Source organism: Onychostoma macrolepis, chromosome 01 (genome assembly GCF_012432095.1).
Source record: "Onychostoma macrolepis isolate SWU-2019 chromosome 01, ASM1243209v1, whole genome shotgun sequence".
Lineage (NCBI taxonomy): Eukaryota > Metazoa > Chordata > Actinopteri > Cypriniformes > Cyprinidae > Onychostoma > Onychostoma macrolepis.
Window position 1 is genome coordinate 31,640,174 of NC_081155.1, and position 17,620 is coordinate 31,657,793.

Below are 17,620 nucleotides of genomic sequence, written 5' to 3' on the forward strand. Positions count from 1 at the left end.
CACTTAACATTAGGATAAACTCTATAATCTCTTCAAGCCAAAAGAAAAGTTAGACAGGAACACAGTGCACCTCTCATAGTATCAAATACAGTTCAGACATCAGTGTGTGGGTGGGTGTGTGTGTAAAGGGAAGGTTCAAGTCTATTCAAGTTGCAGCTCAAACAGACCCAGGTATTCACTGGAAGTGAGCAGACTCTTTGCACACACATATTTGCGAATGCATGTGTGTGTATTCACCTGTAGAATATCTCTTCCTTTCAAAGGTCATGTTCTTACATGACTACTGTTGCACCTGGTTTGCCAGAAGAAGAGATCAAAGTCATACAATTTCCTTAAAAGGGGGGTTTACCTTCCCACAAACTATCAGATGCATGGGGTTCATCCACAAAGTTTCCACAAATACTGAATATAAACATCTAAATGTGATGAACACATGCATAACAACACACATCGGCCTATATTGTGTCATTACCTCAAAACTGCAATCATACAGGCTTAGTTCATCGTGACAGTAATGCTTCCTCGCTTTCATTCACTCACACACTTGGGAGGTGAGCGTTGTTTGGTGGGATAGGTTTAGCATGCATTGTTCCTTTGTGTTGCTTGAGGTGGCCTGACAGTCCCACCCCTGAATTCAGACAGTCCGATTGGCTGATATCCTGCTATGAAGTCACACCTATCAGTACAACATCTGCTCTTCTCTGAGGCTGAGGGTGGAAGTGACATACATAAGGGTCTATAATCAAAACTGCTCTCTTTGAAACTTATTCAGTTGACAAAATCTGAAGCACATCCACAAGCAGAACTAAAGAATTACATGTACATCACCCCAATTTTTTTTTTTTTTTTTTTTGAGGACAGGTGTGAATGAAGCTTGTCTACACTTGCAGTACATTCTCCAATATGCCTATAGTGATACAAGGGAGAATTACAAGCCGGGTGTCAGTTTTCCTGGAAATTTATTTTACTGTAGGCTACCTTAGCATTATGATTACTTCACCAAATAATAGGACCATTATTAGAGCATATTTCATATTTCAACCAATAACAAACTACATGTAATGTAGTCGCAAACTGGTAAGCATTAATAATCTAATTCCTTAATTGTTTCACTCAGTAGGTAATTTGAGCCCAGTCTCATTAAAATGTGTATACATTTATACACATTCATAGTACGCCAAATAAAAACAGAACATCGTGGTATTGATACACAAAAAATGACATTCTACCTCACAAAACCTAATCCTACCCATTGCGTATCATATGCACGCCAAAGTCAGTTTTTGCGTGTAAACAGTACGCCAAATCGATACGCACTTTCATGAAATCGGTTTGGTCATTTGACGCCTTCTGTCTGCTCTGTCAGTTCATTCTTTGACTACAGCGCCCCCCTTTGGTCAATGATGATAGCGCACTAAAATATAGCACTAAAAGTCACTGAATAAACAATTAAGTAGTTTCATTTTCACATTTAAAATAGGGGGGGTCAGTAAAGGTCCTTGGGCCAGGATTCAAACTCAGGACAACTGTAGTTGAGCAAAGGTGCTATATGTTGGCACACTGCCCACAAGGCCAAAGACTTCATACACTGACTAATAAATCTGTTCTGGTAGTGTGTACGTTTGGTGAGCAAAATTACACAAAAAGGGTGAATTGCTTTACAACAACAAATGCACAAAACAGCCCAGTTGTCATGATATCAGTCACACAGGAGACTATTTGCTTTTATTTCATCAGTGTTTATTGTGAACATTATGGCAATGAAATATTAAAACATTTTAGTAAGTAGCACCTTTTTCTTTAGCTTTTAATAAATATTAATAAGCTTAAAGAGGACAAACTTTTTGCTAATCTTTATTTGCTGGGTGTAATTATATATATATATATATATCAATGTGCCAATCATGGGCAATATGTTTAACTTTAACAGTGGAATACTGATGAAATGACCTTCTTTTTTTCCAAACCACTGAAACCAAAAGTACAGTGAATCTTTCCTTTAACTACCACAAATCTAGTTTAAAACATACTCAGACAGACCTTGCTAACGATGCCAATTATGAGACTGGTTCTTATACTATATTGCTATAAACTGAAATATCAAGGAAGTTAGTAAGTATACAAACAATAAATAAGTGAAAAATTGTTGAATGCATATAAAATATTGCTTCATCCAGTACAAATCTTTGGTCTTAATGTATATTTTGAGAAACTTCATAAGGCTTGAGTTTTCATCTTTAAAAAGAAATGGCTTTTTCTTCCATGATAGACTGCATAAGACAAGCAGAGAAGTGTTATGTTTTTCTCTGAGTCTTTGAATATACTAAAATATTTTTCCTCTCTAAATCTATTATGCAATTCATGAAATATAAGTGCCAAAATTTGCTTATTGCTAATTTGAATTAAGTAATTCTGTGCTATACAGAGCACCTTCACAGTTGGACAAAAGATCCTTCTTTTGATTTGGAATGTCATGTTTTTGCAATTTGTCCTGAATTGGGTTCAGAAGGGGACTAGGCCCTCATCCCATAGACCTGCCCCTGAGGTGGGAGTCATGTGATCCGACCCAGGCAGAGAGGGTGGCAGGGTTTATGCATCATCACCGCCACACAGCAGCAGCAGGGCTTTACGGTAGTCACCTGCGGTATCACCCTGCGGTAGCGGAAAGAGATTTAAGAGAAAGATGAGAGAAGATTCAATTTCAGTGATGTGGATAAAGAATAAAATTTCTAAGGCATTAACTACTAAATACTAACACCTGTATGCATGAGTATACCTGAATCATTTTGTGCAGAGAGGTAGCAAACCTCTTGCGGAATTCAGCACGTATATCCAACATATCCACCTCACTGCGGGAAACCATGATCCTGATCAAGGTCTGGTCATCGGTGCCTGCCCCCTGCAGGATGAAAGTAAAATTAAACCAAGAGGTAAATTCTTTGCAGGGTTATTATAGTTAACTAAAACTAAAATCATAAAAAATAAAAAAAAAATAAAAAAAAAAGTTTTTAAAATGTTAAACTCTTTAATTTCGCTTTCATTTAGTTTAACTTGATGTACTAAAATAACTAAAAATAATAAAACCTATATAGCAGGAATGGGCAAACATGCTGACTTGAGGGTAAGTGAGGGGTCGCATAGTATATGCATGACAAATAAAGTTTAGATTTGTTTATTTATATATTTTAAACTGACACTCAGTTACTACTGTACTGTATACAGTGGGTACGGAAAGTATTCAGACCCCCTTAAATTTTTCACTCTGTTATATTGCAGCCATTTGCTAAAATCCTTTAAAGTTCATTTTTTTCCCTCATTAATGTACACACAGCACCCCATATTGACAGAAAACACAGAATTGTTGACATTTTTGCAGATTTATTAAAAAAGAAAAACTGAAATATCACATGGTCCTAAGTATTCAGACCCTTTGCTGTGACACTCATATATTTAACTCAGGTGCTGTCCATTTCTTCTGATCATCCTTGAGATGGTTCTACACCTTCATTTGAGTCCAGCTGTGTTTGATTATACTGATTGGACTTGATTAGGAAAGCCACACACCTGTCTATATAAGACCTTACAGCTCACAGTGCATGTCAGAGCAAATGAGAATCATGAGGTCAAAGGAACTGCCTGAAGAGCTCAGAGACAGAATTGTGGCAAGGCACAGATCTGGCCAAGGTTACAAAAAAATTTCTGCTGCACTTAAGGTTCCTAAGAGCACAGTGGCCTCCATAATCCTTAAATGGAAGACATTTGGGACGACCAGAACCCTTCCTAGAGCTGGCCGTCCGGCCAAACTGAGCTATCGGGGGAGAAGAGCCTTGGTGAGAGAGGTAAAGAAGAACCCAAAGATCACTGTGGCTGAGCTCCAGAGATGCAGTCGGGAGATGGGAGAAAGTTGTAGAAAGTCAACCATCACTGCAGCCCTCCACCAGTCGGGGCTTTATGGCAGAGTGGCCCGACGGAAGCCTCTCCCCTCAGTGCAAGACACATGAAAGCCCGCATGGCGTTTGCGAAAAAACACCTGAATAAGATTCTCTGGTCTGATGAGACCAAGATAGAACTTTTTGGCCTTAATTCTAAGCGGTATGTGTGGAGAAAACCAGGCACTGCTCATCACCTGTTCAATACAGTCCCAACAGTGAAGCATGGTGGTGGCAGCATCATGCTGTGGGGGTGTTTTTCAGCTGCAGGGACAGGACGACTGGTTGCAATCGAGGGAAAGATGAATGCGGCCAAGTACAGGGATATCCTGGACGAAAACCTTCTCCAGAGTGCTCAGGACCTCAGACTGGGCCGAAGGTTTACCTTCCAACAAGACAATGACCCTAAGCACACAGCTAAAATAACGAAGGGATGGCTTCACAACAACTCCTTGACTGTTCTTGAATGGCCCAGCCAGAGCCCTGACTTAAACCCAGTTGAGCATCTCTGGAGAGACCTAAAAATGGCTGTCCACCAACGTTTACCATCCAACCTGACAGAACTGGAGAGGATCTGCAAGGAGGAATGGCAGAGGATCCCCAAATCCAGGTGTGAAAAACTTGTTGCATCTTTCCCAAAAAGACTCATGGCTGTATTAGATCAAAAGGGTGCTTCTACTAAATACTGAGCAAAGGGTCTGAATACTTAGGACCATGTGATATTTCAGTTTTTCTTTTTTAATAAATCTGCAAAAATGTCAACAATTCTGTGTTTTTCTGTCAATATGAGGTGCTGTGTGTACATTAATGAGGAAAAAAAATGAACTTAAATTATTTTAGCAAATGGCTGCAATATAACAAAGAGTGAAAAATTTAAGGGGGTCTGAATACTTTCTGTACCCACTGTATGTATATAAATATATAGTGCTGCTTGAAAGTTTGTGAACCCTTTAGAATTTTCTATTTTTCTACATAAAGATGACCCAAAACATCAGATTTGCATATAAGTCCTGAAAGTAGACAAAGAGAACCCGAATCAAAAAATATTTAGAGAAAAATATTTTCTTTGTCATTTATTTATTGAGAAAAATGATCCAGTGTTACATATCTGTGAGTGGCAAAAGTATGTGAAATCTCTTGGATTAGCAGTTTAATTTAAAGATGAAATTAGAGTCCATCTGTGCAGAGGTGTTTTCAGTCAGTGCGTGACCCGTTTTATTCAAAGAACAGGGATCTATCAAAGTCTCATCATGTTTGTGGAACTGAATCATGTCACAAACAAAGGAGAAAAAGGGGGTCACACCAGATACTGAAAGCAAAGATTCACATACTTTTGCAACGCACAGCTATGTAACACTGGATCATTTTTCTCAATAAATAAATGACAAAGAAAATATGTTTTGCTCACTTGTTTGATTTGGTTCTCTTGTCTACTTTCAGGACTTATATGAAAAATCTGATGATGTTTTGAGGTCATATTTATGCAGAAATATAGAAAATTCTAAAGGGTTCACAAACTTTCAAGCAGCACTGTAGCTAATAAACAATAGGATAAAAAGACAAACTATTTCCATGTTTGTCCCATGAAATTACTTTTTATTCTCAATAAAAAGCAAACTTTTACAGATTCGCTATTGGTAGAGACGCATGCTGCCAAAGAATGTTGAGAGATGAACATGCAGTACTCTGGTACACTAATTCACACATGCTTAATCTCTCTCTCTCTCATAACTGCATTAGTTTGCATATTAAAGGCTGAAGCTGCTGTTCCATGGATTATGATTAATTTTTATTTGCTATTTTGGGGTGGTAATATTATATATTAATAGGCAAGAGGGCCGAAACATTTATTTTGCCTATGTCTTAATAAAGGGTAAATCCGACTCTGACGATATTACTGAGCACATTCTAATTCTGAGTGAATTGCGTAACTCTTATCTACTGTGCCATTTATTGGATTTTGCTGACATTGCATAAAATTAGTCATTTTGGACCAACTGACTCGCAGGCCGGATGATAGTGCTAGGTGGGCCGTTGTTTGTTCCCTCTGCTATATAGACATACTAAAATAATAATAATAATAATAACAACAACAACGATAAAAATGACAAAAACACAACAAAATTACTAAATCTTTAAAATTAAAATGGAAAACAAAAATGAAAACTATAATTGTATTTTGATGATAGTAAAATAACAATTGCTTGCAGTCCTTTTTTTGGATCAGAAAATCTTCTAATCAAAGAGATGAATACTACACATATATAATTTTTCACAAATATTAAAACATAGATTCACCTTCATGGCACCGTAAAGGCTATCGGCAAAATAACCTGGCACACTGCGGGCACACTTCACTGAGGAGGCAGAGAAAAGAATGTGTTATGAGACGAAACAGACACATATAGAGAAAATCCCATGATTTGTTTGCTTATTCCCTCCCCTAATATGATTTATTTATTTTTTAAAGTGCAGATTTCTCTATAATAAATTATAAAAAGTAAAATAAGGAAAATTCTATTTTGCACTTGACTGAAGAATTGACCATATTTAATTGACAGAGGAGTGTATGTTTGTGTGTATGTGTGTGTGTGTGTGTGTGTGTGTGTGTGTGTCTTACCCACAGCCAGCAGTACTTCTTGGAGAGTTCCTGATGTCTCTCTCTGGATGCTCTCCTCTATTTCATACCCTGAGAGCTTCCTATACTCCTCAAACACTGCAGAAAAACCATTAACAAAATAAACGAATATATAAAACCAAAAATACTAATTCCATTACCTACACGCATGTGTCACACTAACCTCTCCTAAGGTGAGCATTACTACGGTTTCCCAGTATAGTGATGAACTGGCCTTCATCAGTTCCATACTTCTTTTCTCCTGCGGCAAACAGAGCCTACACCCAACACAAGCAGTTTTTAAACTTTTAAAGACTGACAAACTGATATTACACACAACAAGCGCTAGATGGCAGCATTTCACCTCATTTTAAGTCAAAAGATGATGCACTTTTTATTCCACATCCAAATTTTTTTTCAGAGTGTGACAATTTTGAATCCAACTCAACATGACAAATAATTTAAACAAGTATTTGCAAATATTTAGTTGCATTGGACTTGATGTGAACTTACAAACTTACCTGGGCATCGCTTTGGATGAGGTCTTCTTGTATACCCTGCTGTCTGCTGGCCTATAGAGAAATCATATAATATCAAATGAATGAACAGTAATACTATAAATGACAAAACATGCACACTTAAGCCTATTAAGTCTATTTAAAGTGGCTTGAAATTTCCAGTCTCATTTTATAAGAACTATTCACATACACCGACACATTATTGTTGATTTAAATCTTGCATTTTCATTTTTATTGTTAATGGACAACATACTTGTAGCAAAACAACCAGCATCCTCTCGAAATGACCTCCAGTGTCACCAGTCACATCTTCCTCCAGGTCATCATTATTCTCTATAATACATGTATAGACATCATCAAGAGTAAAGAACTAAGAATGAGAATACAAAGTCAAAGACTTATAGTACACAATCCACACAAACACAGTTACCTTGCTTGTATAAACTTTTGATCTGGTTGACTTCATTAGGTGACCTAGATGCCAAGATCTCAACCAACACCTTCTCATCTGTGCCTGCACCCTAAGACAACAAAATGCAAATGTACAGATATACACCGATCTGTCTATTAAACTGTCAAGTGTATTTCACTACAAGTACTTTTACAAAAAAATAAATAAAAATCTTAAAATTGTCTTAATGTCTTAAAAATGATTGACAGCCCATAGTTATTGGTATGTACCTTAATAGCATCCCGCAGACACATGACCGCATACATGATGGGAGGAGTCATCAGAGCCACTATCAGACTCTCAAACTTCCCACCCAGCTCTGACTTCAAATTATCCACCAAATCCTAAACAGAGATGAAAAAATAAAAAATAAATAAAAAATGTATACACCTTTTAAATGTTCTGCATTCATTCAAATTAACCGGTGTAAAGAGTACATAAGTAATGCTGATGATATTACCTTTCCATGCAGGGTTTTGTATGCAGCTTTGATTTCTTGGCGCTGTGCATTACTGCGTGCTGTCAACAGCTGGATAATGGCATCCTCATCAGTGCCTGAGTAAAAAAAAAACAATTCATGTTGATGACCATTTCATAACAAGTAGACCGATATCCATGTCCTACACCCAGATGCAATGTTTTGGGTTATTCGTGTATAAGAATGAACTAAACCGATTAAACAAGCAAAAATCATAATAATAAATAAGTCACACCATGTGTAAGATCTCTGCTATTCTACAGCATTATAGATTCTAATTTGCAGTTATACTGGTTGTATTGATATAATACTGTGTTGAAATACAGACATGCATTTGAAGGTCTACTGATAATTAATGTGTCAATATTGACATCTAATATGTTTGTCAAACTCACCGAGTCCTTTCATTGCCTTGTAGAGAACTTCAGCATCACTATTAGCATTGAATCCACTGTGGGGCTTCACTGTACCTTTGCCAGCCTAATTAGAAAAAAATCAAGTGTTAGTTTCATGTTCTCTTTTATGGTATGTATATATTTAACTTTAGGAACTTAAGTAATGCATCCATGAGTCACAACCACACCCACACCCACATTTCCTCTGCAGCCAGTGCTCTGACTCTTTAAGAAGATGTGCATTTAACTTTTACATGTGGCAGTTTTCCCACATGGAAACTTTGAGCAACTACCACAAATCTTCTGTAGCAATAATGTTTTGGGGAGGCGGGGGATGATACCAGAATACTGGATGTGGACATACCATACAATTCATACAATACCACATATAAATGAATTTAAAAATTGTTTTCCAAATATTGTTCATATTTACTTATCTCCATCGTATCATATTTGTGACTTAAAAGAGATACTACTGTCCACTCAAATTCAGAAAGTTATGCAAGACACCATAAAATGTCTTTAATTACCAACTGATGTAACTGAAAATCTTGTGAGAACAGAGTAAAAGACCATGCTGATCACGTGATCTTTAGGGAAACTCACATGCTTTTTAACATTTTTCATACAATTTAATAAACTTCAATGCAGAAACACTTTCCCAGTTAATTTCCCTGGGTGACAAGACTACTGACAAAAGCCCTCAGCAAGGCCTCATTAAAAAAACTGATGCTGGTAGGTCACATGACAAATGTAGTACATTGGGATTAAATTCATACTACATAGAACTAGAGCACAGTTTCAAAGTAATAACTTAGTCAAAAGAGGTATACGATTTTGGACACAGCCATATGGTATTTCTGAATTTGGACCCGCATATTAGCGCATTACAGTTACTATTTTATCATATCTTTCTGTGGCAGGAGTAGTAAGGGTAGTATGCTATAAAGCGATTCTGAGTTTGGCATATGTGCCGAGGCTATTATATAAGGTCAAAGGTCAGAAGCTGTTAAGCCCCCAGAAAATGTCCAATAAGCAAAGTGAACACGTCTATTGTTTACAAACTTGTGAGTCTAAATCAGCTGCTGTCTGCCACTCAGCGGTTACTTGCCAATTACTACTCACAGCTTTTTATTAAATAAACTAAATTACATTCTGTTGTTTGGGATAGGAAATGTATTGTTCGTCTCAAGCCTAAGTTAATGTCTCAGCCACAGGAATGTGTTGAATAGCTCAGGCCTGAATGCTTTCTGTGGTTATCTAAGAATCTGCAGCCATCCATTCAAAATCTAGGTCCAAACAGAACAGATTCCTGCTTTTGCATAATGGCAACATACAAACTGATTTTAAATAGTTTCATCTGAAATGTTACACAAAATAAGCAAAATATGATTCAGATCTGGCCGTGGTGACAATTCACTAGATGAAGCTGAAGCGAATGCTAATTTATATTAAATATTTGACAAAACAGAAGCAAGGCATTGCACCGTGATATATGAATACATCTAAACATGCTGTGCAGATTATTCCAATTTCCATAACCCCCCCAGTACTCGAGGCTCAGTGAGCTGCCAGTTGGAGTCATGTTACTCAGACTATTTCCATACAATAAAGTGAACAAACATATTTCGAAATGAAAGCAATATTAATTTACCTACTTTACCTGAGCAACATGTGTCAGAGTGTTTTCCAGTCTCCCTGGCATAAACAGCTAAAAAATAACTTATTTTAAAATGCAGCTGCAGCTTTCACTCTATGAACAACAGTGATTTCAAACACGTTTAATGCAATGGTTATACTGACAGTAGGCTAAACGTCTGATAGTAGTATCAAAACATCACATTACTGACTTTGTCCTTTATTAAATGTTATAATTATCTGCCACGATAGCGGAAATAATCCATCAGTTTACTTTAACTCAGCGGAACAAGGGTGAAGTAGAGAAGAGAGGATAGAGTGGAGAAACTGAGAGGGACACAGACAGGAACGCCCTTTGGGTCATTTAGCTCACGCGCATGAGTCATCGTTGCTCTCATTTACAACTATTTTGTTTCTTTCTAAACATTTGTGCATGTTTGTGAAAACTTAAACTCTCTCTGAAACAGCTGTAGTCCATAAAACATAGTTATATAAACAGTACGATCATTTCCAGAAACACGTGTCGCCTATTGTTGGCTAATAAAGAAGCATCGTTTCATTCTGTAGTAAGTGTAAGTGACAGCGAAACATCGAGTAAACGGACTTATATGGATCCTGTGCCCCTTTAAGTAAGGTTTTTTTTTTTTGTTCTTACTCAGCTGTCATGGGCGTCGACACATGAACTGTCGGAAATGTAATATAGTATTATTCTCTATAGAAGATTAAACATCGGCACAAATAAAGGCGTGTTAAAACTTAATGCATGCTAAAATGATGATAGACTTTTATTACAGCAATAAACAAATAACTTACCATCTTTGAGATTCACGTACACTTCAAAGAGCTCGAATCTAAAAAATAATAATAATAACAGTGGAGTAATAAACATTAATGTGAATATAAATCATGTGAATATAAATCATGCGAGTATAAAATGATAAAAAGCTTAGTTTATCATGTACTGAGATAGGAAAAAATTGTTTCGAAGATTTTCAGACAGGTAGGGCTGTACGTGTGTACTCTATAGAAATATAAGTACGAAAAGTTTAAGCATTAGTGTTTAAGTGCCGTTTTCATTTACTTACCGAGAGAAGAGTTTCAATTTAGGAGCAAAGGACTGCAGCACAGACCGAAACAGCAGCAGGTGTGAGGAATAAAATACGCTAGTAGGAGGATTAAACTTGACTACGATGTGTTGAGCCACACCCTGGCAAATAAAGCAGTCGCTGTGACTTCTGGGTAGTGGTGTTTCTGCTTTCTTCTGTTATTTCAAATGTGCATACGAAAGCAAAGAATGAATCACATCTGAAGGCCATTTCAGAAGAATACAGGCCTTTTTTTTTTTTTTTTGTCTCATATTGTAAGTATTTACCACGCAAAATTGTAAACATAAACCTTTGCCATCCAGGAAATTTATGAAATCTGATGCGGTTGTCCCCCACCCTGTTGGTCAACAAACTGTTGTTCCAGCAGGTGCTTTCACTGTTTAATAAAACAAACGGGAAAAACTATTTGCCAAGCAACATTAAGTCTAATCAAACACAAAGATGAGTGTCACATTACAGAATTTTTTTTTTTTTTTTTGGAAAGTAACCCATTGTTGATCATTTCCACATGGTTGAATGCAAGACTTGCTGATCAAATTTCAAGCCCTAACACAATTGAACTGCATTATGTTCAAAGACTTAGCATGACATTAAGAATACATATAGCTGATGAATATATATAAAAAGCCATACTCTTGTCCTTACAATCACATTTTAGGTGAAATTGTCTGTAATCACGGTACAGTGTGCACATGTACTGTTTATTCACCTGGAACCTTTATTGCTTGGCACTATTATTGTTTTTTTTTTCCCCTACCCGAAATCAGCCATTTATAATGTACAGGATCCTTGTACATGCATTTACAATGAATGAGGGACTGGAGCTTTCAAGTTTTAAAAAGGACACACAAAAAAAAAAAAGAAAAAGAAAAAATGATAAAATCATCAAATAATAAAAGTTGTCCATATGATCTATGCAGTAGGCTATATTTCAAGCCTTATGAAGCTTTATGTGATTAAACTGTTAACATTTTCACCCAAAAATGAACACTTGATGAAAATTTACTACCATCTGAGATGTGAGTTGTGAGATGTGATCTGGAGAAATTTATCACCACATTGCTTGCTCATCAGTGGATCCTCTGCAGTGAATGGGTGCCATCAAAATTAGAGTTCAAACAACTGATAAATCATCACAAACCCACATGACACCAGTCCATCAGTTAACACCTAGTGAATCAAAAAGCTGTGCTAATAAACAAATTCATCATTAAGACATTTTAAATTCAAACAATTGCTTCTAAAAGATGAATCCTATATATCCATAATATTATTCGGCAGTCATATCACCCTGTAGCCCAAGACTGGTTACCCACTAAAACTAAGCAGGGTTGAGCCTAGTCAGATGGAAAAGCTGGGAAAACTAGGTTGCTGCTGGAAGAGGTGTTAGTGAGGCCAGCAAGGGGTGCTCACTCAGTGGTCTGTGTGGGTCCTAAACCCCCATGACGGGGATGCTATACTGTTGAAAAGCACCATCCTTCGGATGAGATGTTAAACCAAGGTCCTGACTCTCTGTGGACATTAAAAATCCCAGGATGTCCTTCGAATAAAAGTAGGGGTGTAACCTCGGCATCCTGGCCAAATTCGCCCATTCGCCTCTGTCCATCATCATGGCCTTCTAATCATCCCCATATACTGATTGGCTTCTTCACTCCTTCTCTCCATCAATAAGCTGGTGTGTGGTGGGCATTCAATATTGATTGGTGCAATATGGCTGCCGTTGCATCGTCCAGGTGGATGCTGCACATTGGTGGTGGTTGAGGAGATTCCCCCTTCCATGTAAAGCGCTTTGAGTACCCAGAAAAGTGCTTTAAAAACGTAACAAATTATTATTAAGTAATTAATATTACTTTCTCCAGTGAAAAAAAGAAGTCTGAATCAGGAGAGAAATATGAAAAGAACTGTTTACAAGTAAAAACAGTCCAAAACTGTTCTAAACAAATATGTCAGTAGATTTTGACAACAGGGGATAAGATTTATTTATTTATTTTTTTCACTGGAGGAAGCATTATTATAGATTATGGGCTCGTATTTTGGCCTGAAAAGACAGTTTAAAGTTAAAACGCCTTAATGAAGTTATATCTTACAAATACTCAGCTTTCCTCTCCAAAAGATGTTCATTGATGGCCTGTCACATGGAATACTTGTGGGCTATTGTGATGTCAGATGTTTGATGTTGTGTGATGTTTGAACTCTCATTCTGACGGCACCCATTCACTGCAGAGGATCCAGTGGTGAGCAGGTAGCCTATGTTTTGCTAAATTTCTCCAAATCTGTTCTCAATCATCCGCTAAAGAAACAAACATCTATATCCTAAATGGCCTTTTTCCAGCAAATTTTCATTTTTTAGTTAACTGTTTCCTAATTATTACAATTGGATCAGTGGGTCAGTGAACTGAACCCAAGAGATCAGTCTAATTTGTAAATAAATGATTCATATTGGTTTTGTAAACTGGTTCAAACAGTTCATTGAAATGATTTTACTCAAAAGAAAGATTAGAATTGGATATTGCTATTGCAGTACTGTAAATAGTCCCTAACTGTAATGGCCCTGTATGTTTTAAAAATACATTTTTATTTGTTAGTCATTCAATCCTCATTCTCTTTCAAGATGAAGAGTCAGCATGTCCTTCAAAAATGAATCAAATTATTGTAATAATAATCAATATGCATATATACCTCTGTGTGTGTAAACTGGTTTCACAAACACAGAAACAGGAGTGACAGTAAATCCACTTAAATTGGACATATTTAAAAGATATTAAAAAGTGCAAGTCATCAGCTGTTATTTCAACAGAACCACTCTGGTCAAAGTAAAGTGTTATGTGAGTTGGGTAAAGTTTAATTTTGTCCCTCAATTCTGATTTATGCAGCTTCGAGTCATTAACGTGCTCTTACTTAATATTTTGTCCATACTATCTAAAGTAAAATGTCACTAATTCTTTTTTTATTTTAATCAAATGATCTGAGCTGGAGAACTCTGGTAGCTTCCAGAATCGGCCGATGGCGGACCAGTCTATTGCTGGAGAATCTTTGCTGGAGAAACCAACTTTCCCCGTTTCTCTTTCTTCCGTTTTACGTTGACTTTTTCCGACACTCTAAATATACAGAAAAAAGTGACTAGCAGGGTGAATATGTGTGTCAGTAGTTCATAAATAGCTCGTGTATCTGGGCGGACACCCCTCCGGTCTGCGTAAATGGAATATGACCGGTCGCATAAATGGTCCTCGTGCTCCTCCAGTCTGGTTTATGTTTTCTCGGGCGGCGCCTTTCTGAACTCTGAGGAGTGACACTCAAGACTGTCTGCAATCATGGAGTGGAAACCTATGGAAATAAACCCCGAGGTTTAACGCTTTATCGTGATTTATCCTCGCTAGCTGATTTGTGTATCGTGCATGCTTTCGCTTTCTCTTGACAGACCATGACCGACGTATTTGTGCGCTTGTATTGTTTCAGATGCTGAATAAGGTACGTTCGCTGAGTCATAAGATGGGGTGATGATGAGACTGTCTGCTGGACAGGTCTGTGGCGTCTGGGACTGAACTGTCATGGACCCCAATCTGAAATGAAAGGGCGTGGGCTTACACACAGCATCACCTGCTATGCACAATAACACGCAGCATTTTTATATGCATGCTAAACGCAATAATTTGTAATTTAGCATAATAGCACAATTAATAGTTATATTAGTCGTTTATGATACACGGTAATTCCAAACTTTGAGTAGGCTATATCTGACATAGATTTTGTTTGATTTGAATAGATAACGAGTCTCGAATAATGTGATGTACGTAAACCCCTTTTCTGTGATTCTGTGTAGGTGTTAAGTAAGTTGGGTGTGGGCTCGAGTTGGCGTTTTGTGGATGTTTTGGGTCTGGAAGATGAGTCTTTGTCAGGGGTGCCCTCACCCTGCTGTGCCATGATGCTGCTCTTCCCTTTAACGCAACAGGTACGTACGGACGCACGCACGCAGGCACGCACGCACACAAAGCATTACAGTAAACGCGGGCGTGGTCATCTCTCTCACGTGAGGAATAGATACGTGAAGACCTTATATATGCTCAAAGTTGTGTAGTTTTATTATAGGTAAGAAATATTTTTGGGTTTTAGTAAATAGTATTTCAGTTGGAATTTAGAGCATCTTTACAATAATTTTCTTACTGGCATACCATATAAATTGTATAGGCCTATCTTTAACCCACATCTCTCTTCTTTGTTTTAGCATGAGGATTTTCGTTCCAAACAGTCTGTTGATGACTCTAAAAGTGTATATTTTCTGAAACAAACTGTGGTCAACTCTTGTGGAACTGTGGGTTTGGTACATGCTGTGGCCAACAACCAGGACAGTATTGATTTTGGTCAGTGAAAAAATGTGCCATAAACTTTCACTCCTACACAAAATGCTGATCTTGAAGAACTGGTGCCGAATAGAACGGATAGCTTTGTTGATTTAAAAATAATGGATTTCTAATTTATTTAACTGCATAATTTGACTAGCTAAATAAATTCAAAAACATTTAGACTCGTAGTCATGTTAATCCAGACTGCAATAATTTACATATGCATCACTACAGTTGAAATACAAAGTTACAAATTGACAATACCTTTTTTTTTTTTCGTTTTGTTAATGTAACTTCTGGATCATTAGCCGCTGTTGGTAAATAATGAGAATAACAACAAAGTGCAGTAAACAGTAAAACTGTTTGGACTACAAACCAGTGTGTTCATAATTAAGATAATACATTAAAATATGGTGAAGACACACCGGTTAGCAATATCAGGCTGCAAAATAAGCTGTTTTGTACAGATAAAAATAGCTGGAAGCAAATGACACCGGAAGCCAGACACATTAAACTTAGAAATTGCCATGCTTGCTCTTATGGGAAAAATAAGGTGATTGGTGAGAGAGGCAGATTTATGATTCAACAATTATTTTTTAAATTTATTTATTTTTTATTTTTTCCCTTCTGTCTATAGACAGTGACTCTGCACTGAAGAAGTTTCTGGAAGCCACCTCAGGGATGTCTGCCACAGAAAGAGCCAAAGAACTTGAACAAAATAAGGTATTACTAAACATGTGATTTGCCACAATCTTTGCCAAAAACAAAGATTAACTTGAAGTGTTAAGTTCTTGCAGCTCAAAGGCCCATTTAATTTTTTGTGCAGTATTCAACACAACCAATAGGTGGGACTACTGTAATGTTTTTATTTTCCATGTTTATTTTTTGTTTAAAACAAATGCATTCAAACTTGATTTGTGCTTTTAAAATTGTTACCATTTTATTCAGGCCATCCAGGAAACTCATGATGCAGTTGCTGATGAAGGACAGTGTCGGGTAAGACAATGTCATACATACACAAACACTAGAAGTAATGACTAAATTAATAATTTTTTTTTCTTCCCTCCATCTCTCTTATTCTAACAGCCAGAGGCAGACGAAGTCAACTTCCATTTCATTACATTTGCCAATGTAAATGGTCAGCTTTATGAGCTGGGTAAGTGGATGACACAAATTGGGTTGTAGTGCCTGTTTCTGTGCCAACGACTTGCATTTAAATATAAACTCCTTAAATGTCTATGAGAATAAAAGGTGAGTGTTTTGTTGTCTCAGATGGAAGAATTGATGGACCTGTGAATCATGGACCTACAAAACCAGAAAGCTTTGTCATGGTAAGCGGAGTTTGTAGTTAATTGCAACTGTAGCATGTTCTCTTGTAAACTGTCATTAGTCAGAACAGCATCTTAAAGCAATGAGTCATCTTCCCATGACTGAATAACTGACATAATCTCTCTCTGTAGGATGCGGCAAGGGTGTGCCGTGAGTTTATGGAGCGAGAGAAAGGGGAGGTGCGTTTCTCTGCTGTAGCTCTCTCCAAAGCCTGAGAGGAGCCAGACAACTTAGCTTGAACCATGAGCAGTTTCGGAAAACCCTTCATGCATTTATTATACAGAGCACAGAATCCAAACCTATACAATCCCTTGATACATGCTACACAAACTGCCTGCCTGTCTGACTGTGAATTACTGTAATTTCTAATTTATTTTATTTTGTCTCCTTATCAATCTACAACTACTATGCTCTTTGTAAACATCAGTATTTATTTTTAGCTTTTGTTGATGTACCTCATTTAGTTCTAATATTTTTGGGCACTTTTTTTGATGGGGGCAACAATTAGCAGAAATTTAATGTGAACTCATAAGCTTGGAGGCGTATGTTCAAAATAAACAAAACCGAGAAGGGTAATTTGCTTTTTGTGCAGTATTGTTTTTGACGTAACGATGCTGGAACTATGACATCACTGACTGACAATTTAACTTCTCATTTAGACATTACATTAGGTGCTTGCTGAATACTGCAGCATATATACAGTTTATTTAAACTTAATTAACCCATGCGTACCACCTCATATCCATAAACTGAGAGCTGTGACTCCAGCTAACCGAAGGGGATCTTGGCCTGGCTTTTCATTGATTTCAAGAACTCAGA

At 37.1% G+C, this 17,620-nt stretch overlaps 2 protein-coding genes across 2 annotated transcripts; one reads left to right on the forward strand and one right to left on the reverse strand.

Annotated features, from left to right (window-relative positions):
- Positions 1 to 1,718: 1,718 nt before the first annotated feature.
- Positions 1,719 to 11,262, reverse strand: anxa5b (annexin A5b). Its single transcript, XM_058784593.1, has 13 exons — positions 11,112 to 11,262; positions 10,840 to 10,877; positions 8,389 to 8,473; positions 7,976 to 8,070; positions 7,746 to 7,859; positions 7,495 to 7,585; positions 7,318 to 7,397; positions 7,068 to 7,118; positions 6,731 to 6,824; positions 6,550 to 6,645; positions 6,228 to 6,286; positions 2,777 to 2,899; positions 1,719 to 2,652 (listed from the first exon to the last, which is right to left on the reverse strand). The coding sequence occupies exons 2-13, from the start codon at positions 10,840 to 10,842 to the stop codon at positions 2,590 to 2,592; spliced, it is 954 nt and encodes a 317-aa protein (XP_058640576.1). The 5' UTR covers positions 10,843 to 10,877; positions 11,112 to 11,262; the 3' UTR covers positions 1,719 to 2,589.
- Positions 11,263 to 14,322: 3,060 nt separating this feature from the next.
- Positions 14,323 to 17,382, forward strand: uchl1 (ubiquitin carboxyl-terminal esterase L1 (ubiquitin thiolesterase)). The gene is made up of 9 exons (XM_058784606.1): positions 14,323 to 14,476; positions 14,589 to 14,600; positions 14,953 to 15,081; positions 15,355 to 15,490; positions 16,110 to 16,195; positions 16,421 to 16,468; positions 16,559 to 16,628; positions 16,745 to 16,803; positions 16,933 to 17,382. The coding sequence occupies exons 1-9, from the start codon at positions 14,444 to 14,446 to the stop codon at positions 17,014 to 17,016; spliced, it is 657 nt and encodes a 218-aa protein (XP_058640589.1). The 5' UTR covers positions 14,323 to 14,443; the 3' UTR covers positions 17,017 to 17,382.
- The last annotated feature ends 238 nt before the right edge of the window (positions 17,383 to 17,620 follow it).